The sequence below is a fragment of the Lagenorhynchus albirostris genome, chromosome 4 (genome assembly GCF_949774975.1).
Source record: "Lagenorhynchus albirostris chromosome 4, mLagAlb1.1, whole genome shotgun sequence".
NCBI lineage: Eukaryota > Metazoa > Chordata > Mammalia > Artiodactyla > Delphinidae > Lagenorhynchus > Lagenorhynchus albirostris.
This window is the reverse complement of record NC_083098.1, coordinates 40,398,661-40,416,521: the sequence shown is the minus strand read 5'-3', so window position 1 is coordinate 40,416,521 and position 17,861 is coordinate 40,398,661. Positions and strand designations below refer to the sequence as shown.

General features: G+C 41.5%; 1 protein-coding gene across 4 annotated transcripts in view; it reads left to right on the top strand.

The window, feature by feature from the left end:
• The first annotated feature begins 368 nt into the window (after positions 1 to 368).
• Positions 369 to 17,861, top strand: part of GPAT3 (glycerol-3-phosphate acyltransferase 3) — a 57,666-nt gene continuing 40,173 nt past the window's right edge. The window contains exons 1-3 of one of the 4 annotated variants that reach the window (XM_060147894.1): positions 369 to 508; positions 1,095 to 1,381; positions 8,973 to 9,039. In XM_060147894.1, the coding sequence (XP_060003877.1) occupies positions 1,241 to 1,381; positions 8,973 to 9,039 (208 nt within the window). In that variant the 5' untranslated portion in view covers positions 369 to 508; positions 1,095 to 1,240. The other 3 variants (XM_060147896.1, XM_060147895.1, XM_060147897.1) reach the window with 3 other exon arrangements.

Sequence of the window (17,861 nt, the reverse complement as noted above, 5' to 3'; positions counted from 1 at the left end):
GCAGTGAAGTAAATACCCGTACAAGCTTTTTGCCCTTTACTGTTCTAAGAAGGGCTAACGAGGCAGCGATGCGGGCACTGAATTCCCTGGAAGCGCGCGTCAGCTGGATGAAGCTTGCGGGGGCCTGGTGTTTTTCTGTGGCTTCTGTGAGAATCGTGTTGGGTGAAAGGTAGGGGAAGCTGTAGTTGGAATCTTGCCCCAGGAAGAGAGCGACCCTCGGCGGAAGGATTTCTGTGCCAAGGGAACGGCGGCTGAGCCGGGAAGGCGACTCGTGGAGAAAACTTTCCACTTTCAGGAAGAGCAACATATCGCCCGGTAGCTCCCTAGAGTAGGGAGGGGAAGGAGGAGGGAGAAGAGGGAGTGGGAGACCTGGAAGCGGAGGAAGCCGCAGCTCAGCAGCGCCGCGGGCATTTCCCTCTCCTTGACAGCCCTGCCGAGAGGTCGTTTCATACACACACAAGCAGGACCTTCTCAAGCGTTCCGGACAAGTCAGTAGTTCATTCCGGGGGTGAGAAAATTCTAACGTGTTGCAGATGAAAACTCTGTTCCCTGAAGAACCTCCGCTGGGAGTGCTGGCGAGGCGGGGCGCGGGGAAGACTGGAGGCCGCCCGGGAGGCTGCGGCGCTTTCCGTGCAGATCCCTACTAGAAGCTCCCCGTTGGGTGGCGGAGGAGGTGGGGCGAGGGCAGGGTGCAGAAATTGGGCGCTGGGCGTCCGAGCCAGCCCACCAGCAGCGCAGTCCTGGACCAGGCGTCAGTTCCGCCAGCGGCTGGTGTGAGGTGGTGCGGTGCACGGCGCCGCAGGGATCCTCGTTCCGGGAGGGCCTCCGTGACTCAACGCTGAGTTGCCCCAATCACCACCCAACTGAAATCAGGCACAGGGTGGGACACGTTCCCCGCTGCGCTCGCGTGTCTCCACGCTCACCCCCAGCCCTGGTCGCCTGGCGGGCGCTACCAGGTCTGCGCAAGCGGCAGCAGGGGACCTGGGCCTCCAGCCCAGAAAGAGTCAGCCGGCCGCGGCGAGGTGGAGCCCGAAGAGGAAGGAAATTGCTGTCCTCCTGAAAGTTTTTCCCGTCCTCTCTTGTTTTCCCTGCAGAGGTGAGTGGCAGGCGGCGGCGGCGCTGACTCCGGGGAGCCGGGCCCCGCACCTCTGCTCCCGGAGCTGCCAACCGACTAGCTGGGGACAGGGAAAGCTGTCGCGCTCGGACCTCCTCCGTGGACCCCTTCTGGGTGCGCCGAGCCATGGATAGCGCGGAGCTGGCCGGGAAGATCGTTTACACCTGGCTGACTCTGGTGCTCGGCTTCATACTCCTGCCTTCGGCCTTTGGGTTGTCTTTGGGCATCTCCGAGCTCTACATGAAGATCCTGGTGAAAACTTTAGAGGTGAGTGCATGGGGGCATGCCGCGGCCCCTCCTCCGAGGGCTTTAGGGAGATCCTGGGGCGATGCGAAACGAAGGTAGAGCTGAAAGACGAGTAGACGCGAGGGGACCAGTGAGGAAAGTCAGTGGTCTGGAGGGGTGTGCGTTTTAGTTTATTCGCGGCTGCATCCCTCCTCTCCCGCAGAGCTGGAGGGATTCGGACTAAAACCACTGGACCACCCTGTTGTTGCTGTGGTTGGAGGCAGAATTACCTCCACCCTCTGTTGTTATTATGATTTTTACTGATCAGAATATCAATGCAACCACCTTTTCTATCACCGAATTTCTTTATATCCTTTCTGCGGGGAGCTGTCACCTCAGTGTCCTTAGTTTTTACAGCCCCAGGTTTCAGAGGTCCTTTCGTGGACTAAGGCATCCTGTCCAGAAAGGCATCATGTTCTAGTGTATGCTCAATATAAGACACCAATTGCTGGATGGTAGAAAGAAGTCTGATTATATTTTAACAGAGTCATGGAAATTTAATCTAACCAATGGCACTTGAAATGTCATTGAAAATCTATATTCCTTGACCTCAACTCTAAGTGGGCCTGATGGGGAACAACTACAGCTTACCCTTAATACAGGGCTTTATTAAATCACAGAGGGTTCCCTGTTGATCCTCTCATCAGATGCTCCCCAAAGCCTTGGAAGGTAGGGAGAGCAAGTGTTATTCCCCCTTTTACAGGTAAGGAAACTGAGACTCTGAGACGTTCAGTGGTTTGCTTGAATTAAGTGGTGGAGACAGGAGTCTTAACTGAGGAGAGGGCCTGCAGCTATTGGTTAATAGTGCAGACTTTGGATGCAGATTTGCTTCGATTTGGTACCAAAATCCCAGCTCTGCTTCTCAGTATATGACCACAGGGAAGTCACCTACTTCTTGTGCTTCATTTGCCTCGTCTATAAAACAGGAGTAACAATAACAACTATTTCCATAGGGTTGTTTAAGTGAGTTAAAATATGTCAAGCATCCTAGAATGGTATCTGTATGTGTTTGCTACTATTAAAAGAATAATATTATTCTTATTATTAAAGTAATAATATTATTAAAGTAATAATATTATTACTTAGATTCTAGCATCCTTGTTTCTGTAGCTACTAAAGTACCTTCTAATACGGTTTGCAGTTTTCTGCCCTTATTCTATGTCTGCCCCCAGGCGTGGCTTTATTTGCTTTTCTCCCTCAGGCAGGAGGGTGGCTCCCAGATATACATCTCTAATCTTTTATCTCTTACCTGGAGATTACCAGCAGATCTCCCACCAGCTAATCTCCTGCAAATCTATTCTAGCTGCTTATCTCCTGTTTTACCCCACATTTTTGTTGTACTTCTCTTTGTGGCTATTTTTCTGTCTAGTCTTTGAAGTTATATTTGATTCTTCATCCTCAGCCCTCATGTTTTAAAAGTTCTGTTGTTTCTACTTAGGAGATATTTCACAGTCTTGAACTTATCTTGTTGATGTCACACTCTGAACTTGGTCACACTCTACTGTGAATTTCTTAGCTACCTCTTACTGTTAGATCTTCAGAATACTCTCCCCGTAGCAGTTGATCCTCTTCAGCTGGTGTTCACTCTTTCTCAGAACTGAAATGATTGAACTGTTCTCCCATGTAGCAATGTCTTTTGGAATTGATACCCCAAGTGAGGATAGAGTAAAGTAAGTTGCACACCCTGTCTTCCAGGTGCTGACTCCTATATGCTTGCTTGAGTAAGTCAGGATACAGCTAAAGAGATGTCAAGGAGAGAGGCCCGCTAGTTGCTGTTAGCCTGGCAAATAACTATTATACTTTGAAGGGATGTCTCCAGTCCAGGGTCTGGCTTCAGTGTGGCAGGGCCTCAAGTTTTAATTTTTGTCCATCTAGACTTGAAGAGACTTAGAGGTGCACTCCTTGTTAATCAAACTCTCAAGAATGCTAGTTTTCTAATTATAGTGGGAGATACACCACCTAGCTTGGAAACCAGGTAGATGGCAGCATAAGGAACCATCCTCTTAGCTCAGACCAAAGTTATTAGGTCAGAGAGATACTTGGCATATATGGAATTAGAATGGGGATTCATTTTGTGAGCCAACTCTGACTTGGTGGTAGCTGCCTGGAATGCCTGTGTTTGGAAGCAGCTGGGCCCCTCAGGAAAGAGCTATCATTCCATAGCGATATCTGCTTTAGGCACAGAAGAGGGAGATGGCAACCCAGGGTTTTCCATCCTCTAACCAGAACAGCGTTAGATGTTTCAGAGACATTTCTGTTAGGCAGAGGTTGGTACAGTGGATTGCTTTTTTTTGCCAACTATGGGGATAATTCTCTTAAAAAGTGTGCTGGTTGTTTAATATTAGAACATCTTTAGAGCTGGAAACATACCCTGCCTTTTTGTAGAGTCCATTCAAGGCCCCGCCCTTCTGCTACTCATTATTCTTTAGTATGTTCTCAACTGATTTGCTTCTTTCTTTCTTTTGCATTCCAGTCCCAAGAATATTCTTTGGGCTCTTTGATTGGAATTAGCTATTTCACAGGTTTCCTTGGTCACAATTTACACACCATTTTAAAAGGACATTTAGTTTGGTACATGATGTGTTTACTTTGATAAGTTTTCTTGACAATGGTTAGATTTTTTGTGATCATAAACTCAAATTCTGGAAGTTGCAATGTGTGTGGGGTACCTTCAGAATAGCTGACTGTGGTAACTGCTAATTGTCAAGTAACTCAGCCAGCTATATGCTCTTCTTGGGGCCCTTTCTTAGCTCATCAGTTCAGGTAATAATTATTTATTGAGTACCTACTGAATGCTGCCTTCTGCATTGCTGAATATCTCTAGATGTGTTCATAGGTCCCTGATATGGCAAGCTGCTTGAGGGTAAGGCTTGAATTCTTAGCCTAGAGTAAGTGTAGTGATTCTCTAAACCAGTGATTTTCAAGGGGTATATAACGATTTCTTAGGAGTATATATGCCAATATGGTAGCAGTATATTAGGGAAAATTGTTTTAGGAATACAAACCATGAAAAGTAAAACTTTTGGCTGAGAGGATTTGTAGAGGGTAGTCCATCTGCATGGTAGGATGTATATATCTGAATCTCTGGGAGAGTGTGTGTGAATTTTTTATGTTTGTCAAACAGGAGCATGGATTAAAGGTTGAAATATGCTGTTCTCAGCCCTGCAAGGTTAATGATGCTTCCTATTGATTGACCTAAGGATTGCTATTCATTGGCCTAAGGTTCATAGAGGGAAATAAAGAATGGGAAGAGAATATAGGATTGATGGAGAAGAAGGCGGCAGGGGAATGATATGTAAAATATCTAATCTAACCAGATAATACAAACAATAGACAGAGAAGATAAATGTTAATGGACTGATTTTTCCCTCAACTTTTGAGGAATAAGTTGGTTGCATGAACAACTTACTCCAAATTTCCATTGTAACCTTGGGCAAATCACTCAACATCTCCACCTTAGTTTCTACATGTTTGTACAGGAATATGCCTCACAGAGTTATTGTGCAGATTAAATGAAGAGAGGTGAATAAAAGCACTTGATACATAGTAGGTGCTCAAATCTTAGTGGAGTTTGAATTGGAACACTCTTTGGTTGTGTTTTTTTGGGGTTTTTTTTGCTCCTGTGTAGCTAAGATTTAACCTACCTTCAGATCTTTGATGGGTCAGCACACATACAGACTCAGAACAGCCTACTCCTGCCTTTTATTTTAGTTATTATTCTTTCCTTTACCATTTCCTCCATCCACCAATTAGTTTTCCGTCATTTTAAAAATGCAGGTCAATAATTTTCAGATGATAAACACCTCTTATTATAACACTCAGGTATTATCCCTGGTGTTGGAAATATAATAAATCTGCTAGAAGGCCATGACTCTTTATGACAGAAAGTAATAATAAAAGCTACCAAAGCAATATGCTTTTCAGATAACTTAATTCTACAGCACCTCTCTGGGTTAGGGTCAGTTATTATTCCCATTGATAGACTGGAGAATGGAGGTTCAGAGAGGTGATTTGTCTGGACAGTGGCATACAGCTGTCAGTGGTACAATCAGGATTTTAATCTGAATCTAGAGCCTGGGTTCTACTCTGCTAAAATGACAGACTCTGCTGAGAGACTTTTGTTTTGCTACAGATGATGGCCAGCTATTATTTGAGTAAGCCTAATATTTTGAATTTTTATATAATTTTATACATTTTTCCTTTTTTTCTTTCCCTCTATTTAGTCAATTCTTAAATGTCTTGTTAGTGTGAAAACTGAAAGTTGAATTGTCTAGGTGACAGTGTCTCATTTTTGCAAGCTTTTGGCCTAAGCTTTAAAAATTATACTTAACCCTTTATTTTGGTGAATTGTGGACAGCTACTTATTTTCTTCCAAGAGGATTTTGAAATTAAGTGGGGGTGAAAACCGGATTGAAAGTTGTCATCCTTCTCGGTAGGCGTAGTGAGATGGGGAGTGGTAGCCAGGATTGTTCGAAGCTGCTATCTTCAGGGCCCTTTGCAGACAGAGCTGCGTCTTTCCTGGTGCCTTGAGGTAGATGTGTCCTGAGATACCTCAAGAGATTTAGAACCTCTAAAGAGATATTCTTCCTCTGTATTTGGGCTTACCTGATCAGCTAGAGAAGCTGGCGTGGTGAAAGAGAAATAGCTATTTATTGGGAGATGCACTGATGGTCTGGAAAACAAACTGATCATTTTGGCACCTATATAGATGTAGGGAGGGAGGAGAAAGCCAATGTTTTTCTACCTTGTGGCCGATTGTGTGATGGTCATTGGATAGATTATCTCCTTTAATCTTTACAACAACCCTTGGTATTGTTCAGAGATGATGAAACTTAGACCCCAGGAGGTTAAAGTCTTGTCTGAGATGATTACAGCAAGGAAGTGGCAGAACTGCAGTTCACGTGTACTTCTGTCTGTCCAGCTGCAGAGCATAGGCACTTGGTCATTTTCACTGGAGAGTTAGCCCAAAGAAGAAAACCGTTTTCCAGCACAAATTCCTTTTGGCATTAAGTGACTTCTCCTCCAACCTTAAAACTTGCTAATCTTGAACATTGTAACTACATTTTGGAGGATAGACCTCAGAGTTAGCATTTCAGGAGAGGGTCTGTCTTCTGAAACTTCTGATGATGGCACAGGGAGCTCTTTGGAGCACATCATGTTATTGGAGGAATGCCCCCATATTGGTTTGCTGCCATAACAAAGTCCCATAGACTGGGTGGCTTAAACCATGGAAATTTATTTTCTCACAGTGTTGGAGGATAGACGTCCAAAATTAGGGTGTCAGCAGCTTTGGTTTCTTCTGAGGGCTCTCTCCTTAGATTTAGATGGTGCTGTCTTGCTGTGACCTCACATGGTCTGTCTTCTCTGTACATGACCCTGGTTCTTTTCCTCTTGTTATAAGGACACCAGTCATACCGGATTAGGGCCTCACCCTAAGGGCCTCATTTTAACTGAGTCACCTCTTTAAAGGCCCAGTTTCCAAATATAGTCACATTTTGAGGCACTGGGCGTTAGGGCTTCAACACATGAATTTTTGGGGCGCTTTGTGTGGGACACAATTCAGCCCATAATAGCCAAAAAATACTAATGTTTTCCATCTTATAAGCATGGACCAATTGTTCTAGTCTAAGGTAATTACCATTTATATAAAATATAAAATCACATGCCCACAATGAAAAAAGTGAGCTCCAGGATAAGGATGATTGATTGTTGACAAAGTTTTATTTTAATCATGTCTTAGGTCTCCTTACAACTGATAATAGGTAACAAGGCTTTAACGTGAAAAACTGTGGAAATAAACCTTTACCTCTATTGAGAAGAGATGGGAAGTAAAGTCCGGAGTTTGAGAATTCCTGCCTAGATCAGCAAGGAAGAGAAAAGGACGCAACCAGATTAAGACTCTGAGCCTATTATCATTTGTGACTTGCCACTTGAAGCTGGGGAGATTAAGCCTCTATTCATAGGCTGTTTTCTAAGCACCCATGGCATGTTCCTACTTTGCTCTTTGGGATGTTGTGCAGGGGTCCTGACATAGTCAGATCATGCTTTGCTCCTTGACCTTCGTGTACACGTTTTAGGTTATTTTTTCTCTACTACTTATTTTCTTATTTATTTGAGAAAAAATGTTTACCTCTCTGCTTGAGCCCTTCAAGCCCAGCAACAGCTGAGGTTTTTGCCTTGACATATTTAATAAATTCTGTCTTTTTGCCCCTTCAAGAGTGCCTAAGTCGTAATTATAATTATAGTGCCTTTTACCTCTTGTTTTGCTCTTCTCCCACCTCCCCAAATAAGGTCAATTTAGACATTGTTAGCTTCTAGAATTGTAGTCATCTACATAATATATATATAGATTTTTTAAATTAAGTTATTTATTTATTTTTGGCTGCGTTGGGTCTTTATTGCTGTGCGCGGGTTTTTCTAGTTGAGGCGAGTGGGGGTTACTCTTTGTTGTGGTGTGCAAGCCTCTCATTGCGGTGGCTTCTCTTGTTGCGGAATACAGCCTCTAGGCGTGCGGGCTTCAGTAGTTGCAGGATGTGGGCTCAGTAGTTGTGGCTTGTGGGCTCTAGAGCACAGGCTCAGTAGTTGTGGCGCTCGGGCTTAGTTGCTCCACGGCATGTGGGATCTTCCTAGACCAGGGCTTGAACCCGTGTCCCCTGCATTGGCAGGCAGATTCTCAACTGTGCCACCAGGGAAGCCCCCACATGTCTTTTTAACTTTTTGTTTGTTTGTTTTTAAAACTTTTATTGGAGTATCGTTGATTTACAATATTGTGTTAGTTTCTGCTGTACAGCAAAGTGAATCAGTAATATATATATATCCACTCTTGTTTAGATTCTTTTCCCACATAGGCCATTACAGAGTGTTGAGTAGAGTTCCCTGTCCTATACGTAGGTCCTTATTAGTTATCTATTTTATATATAGTAGTGTGTATATGTCAATCCCAGTCTCCTGGCAGATGTCTTTTTAGTTAGTGATTTCATGGATTCCTTTCCAGCTTTCCAAGTCTCACACTGCTCCTTTTGAAAGCTTTTGTCTGATACAGGCAATTAGGCATCTTTGAGTGTGTCTCATCCTTGAATGCCTAATTTCTTATGAAAATAATATTCTTTGTGCCCTGTGTTTATGTCTTTACATGTGTTAATCTCATTTAATCTTCATAGCAACCCTATGGAATAGGAACTATTATCCTCATTTTACAGATGAGGAAACTGAGGCTGGGAGGGATTAAGTAATTTTAAACCCAGATAGACTTGATGCCATAGTCTATGCTCTTGCCCTTCATGCTTTCTGAGTTTTCCAAGGAGTAATTTATTGGGGTACCAGGTGTGTGTGAGGGTTTTTTAATAGGGTAAACATGATCTTTTCCTCCTTTTATTTGGGCATTACCAGTAACTAATGTAAGAGTATACCTGGGATTTGGAATACTATTATATCAGAGATTCAGTGGGGTATCTCTTCAATTCACATAACACCAGGGCTTAATGATTAATTTCATGTCTATATAAGCATGGTTTAAATATCTTGCATTGTGTCTGTGGCACAGTTTACATTAATACTTGTTGTTTTTGAACAGTGGGCCACGTTACGAATTGAAAAAGGAGTCTCAAAGGAATCAGTTCTTAAAAGCTCAGCTTCTGTTGGTAAGTCTTCCTTTTCATTTTAATGGTTAAAGTATCCAAATTGGGTAGATGTATCTACCCAATTTGAACTTCAAATATGCATAAAGTAGTACATTTTATGGCCTTGGATTGTTCATAATTCTGACCTTTATGCAAAATAGCCGCCTTCTGACTTTTGGATGAGTTTTTACTGTAAAGATGTAATATGTGCTGGTTCATCTATGTGTTCTTATAGGGTATTTCTAAAGGTATGTATTTAAAGGTGGTTGCCCATGGTAGTTAATGGTCTTAAGAAAAAAAAGGCTAATCGGACTAACTGGTGTTAAGTTAAACCTATATTTGAGGTTTCATTAGCACCTTATAACTTGTGGTTCTCAAAGTATGTTCCTCAAAATATTCTTTCCTGCTAAAAACTAATTAGTAATGCATGAAAGAAAAAAATAACTCCCTTGTGAAATAAGCTTGGGAATCACCACATGCTACACATTCCTTTTGGAGACTAATAATGTATAGTAACAAAGGCTCAGAAAAGTCCTGTAGTAAAGAAACTCACTTAATTTTTGTTAGAAGTGAGTTAACAAGTCAACCGAGCTAAGCAGTCCCTGCTTCTATATGTGTGCTTTGCCTTTGTCCCAATAAACCCTTTCACTTGGGTTAAGAATTTTAAGAATTTTTAAGACACTGGGTTCAAAGGGGAGTAGAATTCTGTGGAAGTGCTGGCTGTGAAATTAAGGAGAAATAAACCCTTGATTTAATTAAAAGATTAAGGCTTTATGTGTTTTTCAAAAATAATATATAAACAATTTTGTGCACATCTGATTTAGGGTTAAAGATGGTCAAAATGTCAAACACTTCACCAGAAGGAATTTATCTTCTGAAGCCTTGTCTAAGAGGAATTGTAGAAATTATATGCTATAGTGCATTTAGGAAATAAAGAATCTGAGTGAAAACATCTGTGCATTTTTGTGTAATTAGATTGTTATGTTCAAATGATTAAAGCAACTAGTAGAGCTTCATGGTGTCCACTTAAACACCAAAGGGTTAGCACCAATAACATGTTAACCAAGATTGGATATTTCTGGCTCTACTTGCTCCTCTTCTTATTGACCTGAGAGATACCTTCTCTCAGGTGTAGCAGATATACTAAATTTTTTTTCTGGGTTCTTTTTAAATGTGTGCCCTTGTGATTTAAGGAGAGAACAAACTTTATTGCTGATTTTTTGTTGTACTTGGTGAGATTTTGGGCTGTCATTGTTCTTGGGTGAAATTCTATGGGACCCTACAGGTTGGGGTGGTGGTGGCGCATGTCTTGGGCCATGAATTTAAAAGGGCACAAAGTGTTTCAATTTGGTAGGTTAAGAGGATTAAAAAACCACTAGCTGAGGGTGTTTGTAGCGTTGTTTTAGGTTTTTCAGCCTAATGAGAGTGAATATTTCCACTTGTTGGATTTTTTTTTTTTTTAATCATGCATCTGTCTTTTCTATTTTTGGTCTTTGCCTTTTTCTTGGTACCTCCAGGAAAGAGTGGAAGTGAGTAGGAGGAGAAAATATATATAATAATGGTTTAGAGTGTGGCTAATGCCTACAGAATTTATCATATTTCATTCAGAGTGGCTGCTCTCCCTTTTAGCCTGTGCAGTTGGGAATTGACTATTGTAGTTACTGAGCATTTGCTACCTGTGAGGTTGACAGGGGATCCCAAGATGATTAAGACATGGCTCCTGTGGGGAGACAGGCATCTGATAGGCCACTGTGATAAATGCTAAAATAGTGGCATAAGCAAAGGATGAGGTGAGATCTCATTTAAGCTCTGCTATGTGCTGCTTTCATCTGTATTAATACCTCAACTGTACATGGTATGCACCTCTACTCCCATCCTGACTTACATCCTGCTTGAGTCGCCCTGTGGCAGGGTGTGTGCCCTGTTGAGAGTCAGTCTCAGCTGACTCTAAACACCTGTACATTCTGGTGTTTAGAGTCAGCCGAGAGGTAGTATCACAGTCCTAGACAGAGGCAGAGGGTGATGAAACACTGAGCACCTGTGTGCCTGGCTGGTGCAGTTGCCTGCCCTCAGAGCATCGTGTCTCTGTACCGCAGCCAACCGAGCACAAGTCAATGTTGAGCCGGCCAAAGTTTAGGCAAGGGTCACTGGCAGACCATGGGTCCCAGGGGTGTGGGTGCAATTTTGAGATGTCGAATGATACAGTGCTGATGATAGGTTTAGGGAATTGAGAGGGAGAGATGAGGTAAAGAGGGACAAGAGTTATGTTTATTTTCTGCACCAGAAAATTCCTTTTGCTGCTCTTTTACTTGGTGAAGCACATTTCTGGAAACAGTTTTCAAATCTCCCTCTCCAGTTAAACCCCTCTTGTGTTGTACTTCTTCTGTGCTTTTATTGAATAAGCCAACTGAAAGCTGAACCTCAGGAATTATTATCTTTGTGCTTAAATACTTCTTTGCTGTCCTTGGCTGTACTCTACCATGTCTTCTGTTAAAACACTGTCCAGCTCATTGAGCTTCAGATATGATCATGAATAAAAGCTCTTTAAGAAGCTCTATCATTGTACCTTCCTCTTCTGGGTTTAAGGACTTTTTCTCATTGTTAATACAGTGGTGAATATAAATTTCCTCCTCCCTTCAAGTAACTGTGTTATAGGTAAGCATTCAACTTCAGTGGAGAATACAGAGTTACCCTCTACCCTAGTTTTTGTTCCCTGAGAACTGTGTGGTAAAACAAGAAGAGAAAAGGGTATTGGGTCTTTTGCTTTGCATCAGCTGTACTTTTACCACTCTAGCCATAGAACAAATGCATCTTCTCAGACCCTGGCTTGTGGTCTGATGGAGATTTTAGCAGCTTTCATTTTACTCTGCTGTAACTAGTTCAAGGGACCGTTTGACTCTAAGAAGCCACCAGTCTCGCTCTTTGGGTACCTGATTTCCAGAACTTATGCTGTCAGACTTAAATGAGTCAGTAATTTTAATTGTGATTGAAATGAATGTAATTAATTATGTCATTTTCATGACTCAGGATTAATGCCACTGTAATTGCATTACGATGCTAGGACATCACAGTGATTAGCGACTATATGTCCACAGGCAGGAGTTAAGGCCTGAAGGTGCCCTTGCCTGGGGAATGAGTCCTAAACAATACAGATAAGTAGAGGCCGTGGCTCAGTCCTTCCGGTGTTTTTCCCTGGGTTGTGTTGCTGGCCGGACTCGGCATTGTTGGCAGTGGGAAATGCACTTGCTTCCTCAGGTCCTCCACATTGCCCTGTCCCAGCAAGGATTTGGGATCACCTGGCCCACCGTTAATTAAGCCCCTGGGCTAAGTTTCTCTTCTGCCCAGTATCTCTTGCCCTCAGCCCCCTCCACCTCTTCCTCCCCTCAAACACACACAAAGGACAAAATGCTACGGTGAAGCCTTTGATGTTGTACGTGTCCAGAGAGAATTCAGGCTGCCTAACGTTTCTCTCTACTTTTACATTTGGGATTCTTTTTTTTTTTTTTTTATGCGGTACGCGGGCCTCTCACTGTTGTGGCCTCTCCCGTTGCTGAGCACAGGCTCCGGACGCGCAGGCTCAGCGGCCATGGCTCATGGGCCCAGCCGCTCCGCGGCATGTGGGATCCTCCCGGACCGGGGCACAAACCCTTGTCCCCTGCATCGGCAGGCGGACTCTCAACCACTGCGCCACCAGGGAAGCCCTACATTTGGGATTCTTTTGTGAGAATTGACTAGCCATGTTGATGCCAATACAATATTAGTTGCATCAATATTAAGCAGATCTGTGAACTTCACAGAAAATGTGGGATAATACGTTGTAACAGAAATTTGAGGAGTGTCATGTTCTATACTCATTTTGTCTTGGGCGGGCCGTTTTTGATAGTCTGTTTAAATCAGCTAAGTTGATTTCGTACTATTGTCTTGGTGTAAGTTCTCTGAATATAAATCAGTGTCTGCTGTCCTCAAGGATATGGACTATAATGCATTTAATGGGGTTATCTTGCTCATAAAATCCTAGAACGTGTCTGACTACTTGCAGAGAGAAAAATAATCCAGTTATGGGATATGGAAGTGTTATAGGTTGAGATTTTCTTTATCACAGCCAAATGTCTACCTGCTTTTATTAGTCTATCTGCCTGATGGTGACGATGATGATGATGACAATTTTCAAACATAAGCAAAAGTAGAAAAATAGTATAATGAGACCCATATAGCCAACTTGTTTTTGTTTTTTGTTTGTTTAATTGAAGTACAGTTGATTTACAGTATTGTGTTAATTTCAGGTGTATGGCAAAATGATTTGGTTATACATGTATATATGTGTATATCTCTATCCGTTTTTACTTTGATTCTTTTCCACTGTAGGTTATTACAGAATACTGAATATAGTTCCCTGTGTTATACAATAGGTCCTTGTTGTTTATCTATTTTGTATATAGTAGTGTGTATTTGTTAATCCCATACTCCTAACTTATCCTCCCACCACTCGCTGGCTTCCCCTTTGGTAAACCATAAGTTTGTTTTCTATGCCTGTGAGTCTGTTTCTGTTTTGTAAATAAGTTCATTTGTGCTATTTTTTTAGATTCCACATATAAGTGATGTCATATAATTGTCTTTTTCTGACTTATTTCACTTAGTGTGATAACCCATATAGCCAACTTTTGTCAAGATTTTGCCACACTTGATTCATCTATCACTCCTCAGTTTTTGCTAAAGTATTCAGTGCAGATATAAGATTTCATCTTTTTATACATTTTTTAAAAAAGGACTTTAAAAAAGAACCACAATGCTTTTATCCCTTTTACAAGCTTAATATTTTCTTAATATCATCTAATACATAGTCCATATATAAATTTCTGTAACAGTTTCAAAATGGTTTGATAACTGATTGTTTGATTTGACATTCAGTCATGGTCCACAAATACGTTTGCTTATTTATTTATTGACACTGCCTTTATTGGACATATGGAGTACAGTTTCTCTTTTTGGAACAAAAATTACTTGATAGAAGGTGTTTCTGAAAAAATTCACTAGCATACCATGTATTTTAATCCTCATATGTTAATATAGTTCTGCAGAAGGCAAAGGTTTGATTCTTTTTTGTTTGCTTGTTTTAAAACCGTAAGATCAGTCATCTGCATTTCTAAGTGCAATATAATGAAAACTTAGTTCAGGGACACTTTGGAGAGCAATTTGGCGATTCGTAGCACTGTAACCCCACAATTCCACTTCTCCTAAGATACCAGACCTACCCAAACTCTCAGCATGTGTGTGTTAGGAGACGTGTTACAGGTGCATACAAAAAGTGGCAATGTGGAGACGACCCAGTCACTCCTTAGGAGGAAAATTATGTAAGCTGCTTTATTTGTACTGTACAGTGATCAAAATGAACTAACTGGATTTACATGAAGAAAACAAAATGGACAAACATTGAGAGAGAAGAAATGTATAGTATAATAACATTCATTTAAAATTTAGTACCTTAAACAGATAACTATATATTTATGTAGATGTATGTAGATAAGTATAAAATACATGTGGAAATGATATATCTGCTAGGAGGGAGGAGAATAGATGGGGAGGTGGGCTTTAACTGTACCTATAATTTTTTTCTTCAAAAATATCTGAAGCAGATATGACAATGGAATTTTTTCTTTGTTGAACTCATATTTTTTGGTTAAACTTGTATTTTAAACATAAACATTAAGAAAATCAACCAAATAAAATATCATTAAGCCTTCAGCTAGAGTCTGTAGTCTGATAAATGGAACTAGTTTCATATGAATAGAAAATAGGTACCTGTCTCAGGGGTGTGATTGATGCTTACATGCTCCAAAATACATCTCTAGTCAGCATGCCTAGTGCCTGGAATAGAAACTTAAACCTGTGGAACAAAGGCGTTGTTAACTGAAATATATTACCTCCTAGAGCTGGGTTTCACAACCTCAGTACTACTGACATTTTGGGCAGAATAATTCTTTGTCACAGGGAGAGGTCCTATGTGTTGTAAGATGCTTAGCAGTGTCCTGGGTCTCTACTCACTAGATGACAGTAGCACACCCCTAATGTGACAACCAACAGTGTCTCCAGATATTGCCAACTGTCCCCTGGGGGCAAAACCCTCCTCTTTCCCACCCCCCCCCTCCTTTGGGACCATTCCTTTGGGAACCACCTCTCTTAGTGAATAATGCATTAATCTATTATGCCACTCTCACTGGCATAATTATGCATAATTTATTCTAGCTTTCTAACTAATAGCCCCTTGAAGGAGCAGAACTTGATTTCTACAGTTTTTGGTGGCTGGTTTGGGGGAAGGTAGAATGCAAGGTAAGGCATGGGAATCACAGTGTTAACAGGGTCTCTGGATGGTGGCAGAGGAGGCATGTTCCTTAAGGAAAGGTAGAGGTGAGACAAACTTCAAACTTCACCTTGTAATCCAAGGAAAATAGACTGCTTCTTTAGGAGAAACTTTACTTTAGAGTGGGTTAGAGACTTGCATATGAGTATGTGCTCTCACCTCTGAAAGTAGATGACTTAGCATGTAATTCTGGCCAACAATGAGTAAGCGAGATGGAGTGGTTCTGGCAGGAAAGAGGAAGGCAGAATGTCAGAGCAGACTAATACTTTTAACTGCATTGTGAGGGATGGGTGGAGAAAGAGCAATTTAAGTGGTAAGTCACAGAAAGAAAGGCTCCCATGCTAATAAACCAGGTTTTCCGGTATATTTTAGCCCATAAAACATACTCTCTACTGTTTTTCAGATTGTTTTTCTTTTCATACAGCTGTAACAAAGTGGATGACTTGCCCTGTGCCCTGTCCCTATTTTCTGTGAAATTAGTTTTTAAAAAACTGTACCTAATATAAACAGGTTTTAAATCTTTCTATCCTCAGCAGTAACTAGTTGGGGATCTTGTTGGTGATTTAGCTCTCTTAGTCCCAAATACCTCAGTAGTTTAGAAGAGGGTACCTTCATCTCAGAACTGTGGAGGTGTGAAAAAGCTGGGTGAAAACTAAGACACAAGGATTCTTTGAGAGTGAAAAGATAATAGGATCAGATTATAGGACAGTCAACTTGAGAACACATCCCCTGTTTATTTAGAGTTGTCTTTACTGTTGGGAGGAGCAGACATCTCCTCAGGTGCCCATCAAATTCAAAATCCAGTTTGTCATTTTAGAAGTGTTCCCAGGGACTTCCCTGGTGGCGCAGTGGTTAAGAATCTGCCCGCCGATGCAGGGCACATGGGTCCGGAAAGATCCCACATGCCGTGGAGCAACTAAGCCCGTGCGCCACAGCTAGTGAGCCTGCGCTCTAGAGCGCATGAGCCACAGCTACTGAGCCCGCACGCCACAACTACTGAAGCCCGTGCTCCTAGAGCCCGTGCTCCACAACAAGAGAAGCCACTGCAGTGAGAGGCCCGTGCACCACAATGAAGAGTAGCCCCCGCTCGCCGCAACTAGAGAAAGCCCGTGCGCAGCAACCAAGACCCAATGCAGCCAAAAATAAATAAATAAATAGATAGATAGATAGATAAATAAATAAAAAAGTGTTCCCAAAACCAACCTCCCATTCACCATACCGCTTCTGGCCACCCTACCCCACAGAGAAAACCCTGATCAAAACTCCAGAGCTTCTCCATTTTGTTTCTGCCTTATAGATAAGAACCTATCAATAGTAATAATAATCACCACTATTTCTTATACACCAACTCCACTGTGCAAAATTAATTTACATTATTTACATGAGGATAACATCTTGTTAATCCTCATTTTACTGATGAGAAAACTACAGGTGAAGAAGGTCAAATAACTTGCTTCAGATCACATCGCTAGTCAAAGATAGCCTGAAAAGGAATCCCAATTTGTCTTTCCTACTCAGAATCCCTCGCCACCACTTCCTACCCTAAACCATGCCTTCCTTACCAGCCCCTCTGGCCAGTGTCTTCTAATTCTCCCTTTGAAGGTTGAGGTGACTTTTCCACAAATGGTATCTCCTCTGCTGAGTGTTGGCTTTGTCACATCCTAGGAAACTCATAACATTTCAATCCTAAATCATCAACAGAAATTTTAAAGAAAACAAATCCATTAAGACTATCCAGCATTATGATCAAAGATACTGTACATAAATGCCAAACCATAAGGTTGACATTTTTAATTGAATTGATGGTTCATTTGATGATGAAGTTTATGGACTCTTCTGTGTTGTGGGATTTCTTGTTTAATCAGACTACTTATGTCCAAATAAACGAAGTTAATGCGGATGTCAGTCAAGATATGGGTCAACAGTGTATTGAATGAGATGTTAAAATGTTAATTGTTAAAATGAAACTCTGCCTGTTATTCTAAATGCCTGTTGGTTTCTCTGCAGTGTTGATTGGCAACTGATTGCAATGTCCATACTTCCACCCCACTTATGCTTTAAAATGGATATACACACATATTTAATTCTGTGATTAGTATTTATATCTGGGGCTAAAATCCTCCCATTTTATAATCAGCATTGATTATTTTATAAGTTTCTGGAGAACTAACTGGGGTAAATAATGATGAAAAAGAGACACCTTTCTCAAGAGACTAAAAGTACATCTCCAGTACTTCTAGCTTAGTACTTTTAGTCTTGATAACTGAGAGACACTAATAGAAAATGACTCACAATACAAAAAAGGCAAATTATTCTATTATAGGTATATAAACCATGTAGAAATCAGGAAAATAGAAGCTTTATTTCAGTAAAGCTTTTGCTTTTATCTTAATCCCAAATAACACAGTCAACAAATCCATTCTACATGTTACCCTTCCCATGGCCCTGACAGACATCACTAATTGATGACGTCTTTGTCATTGAA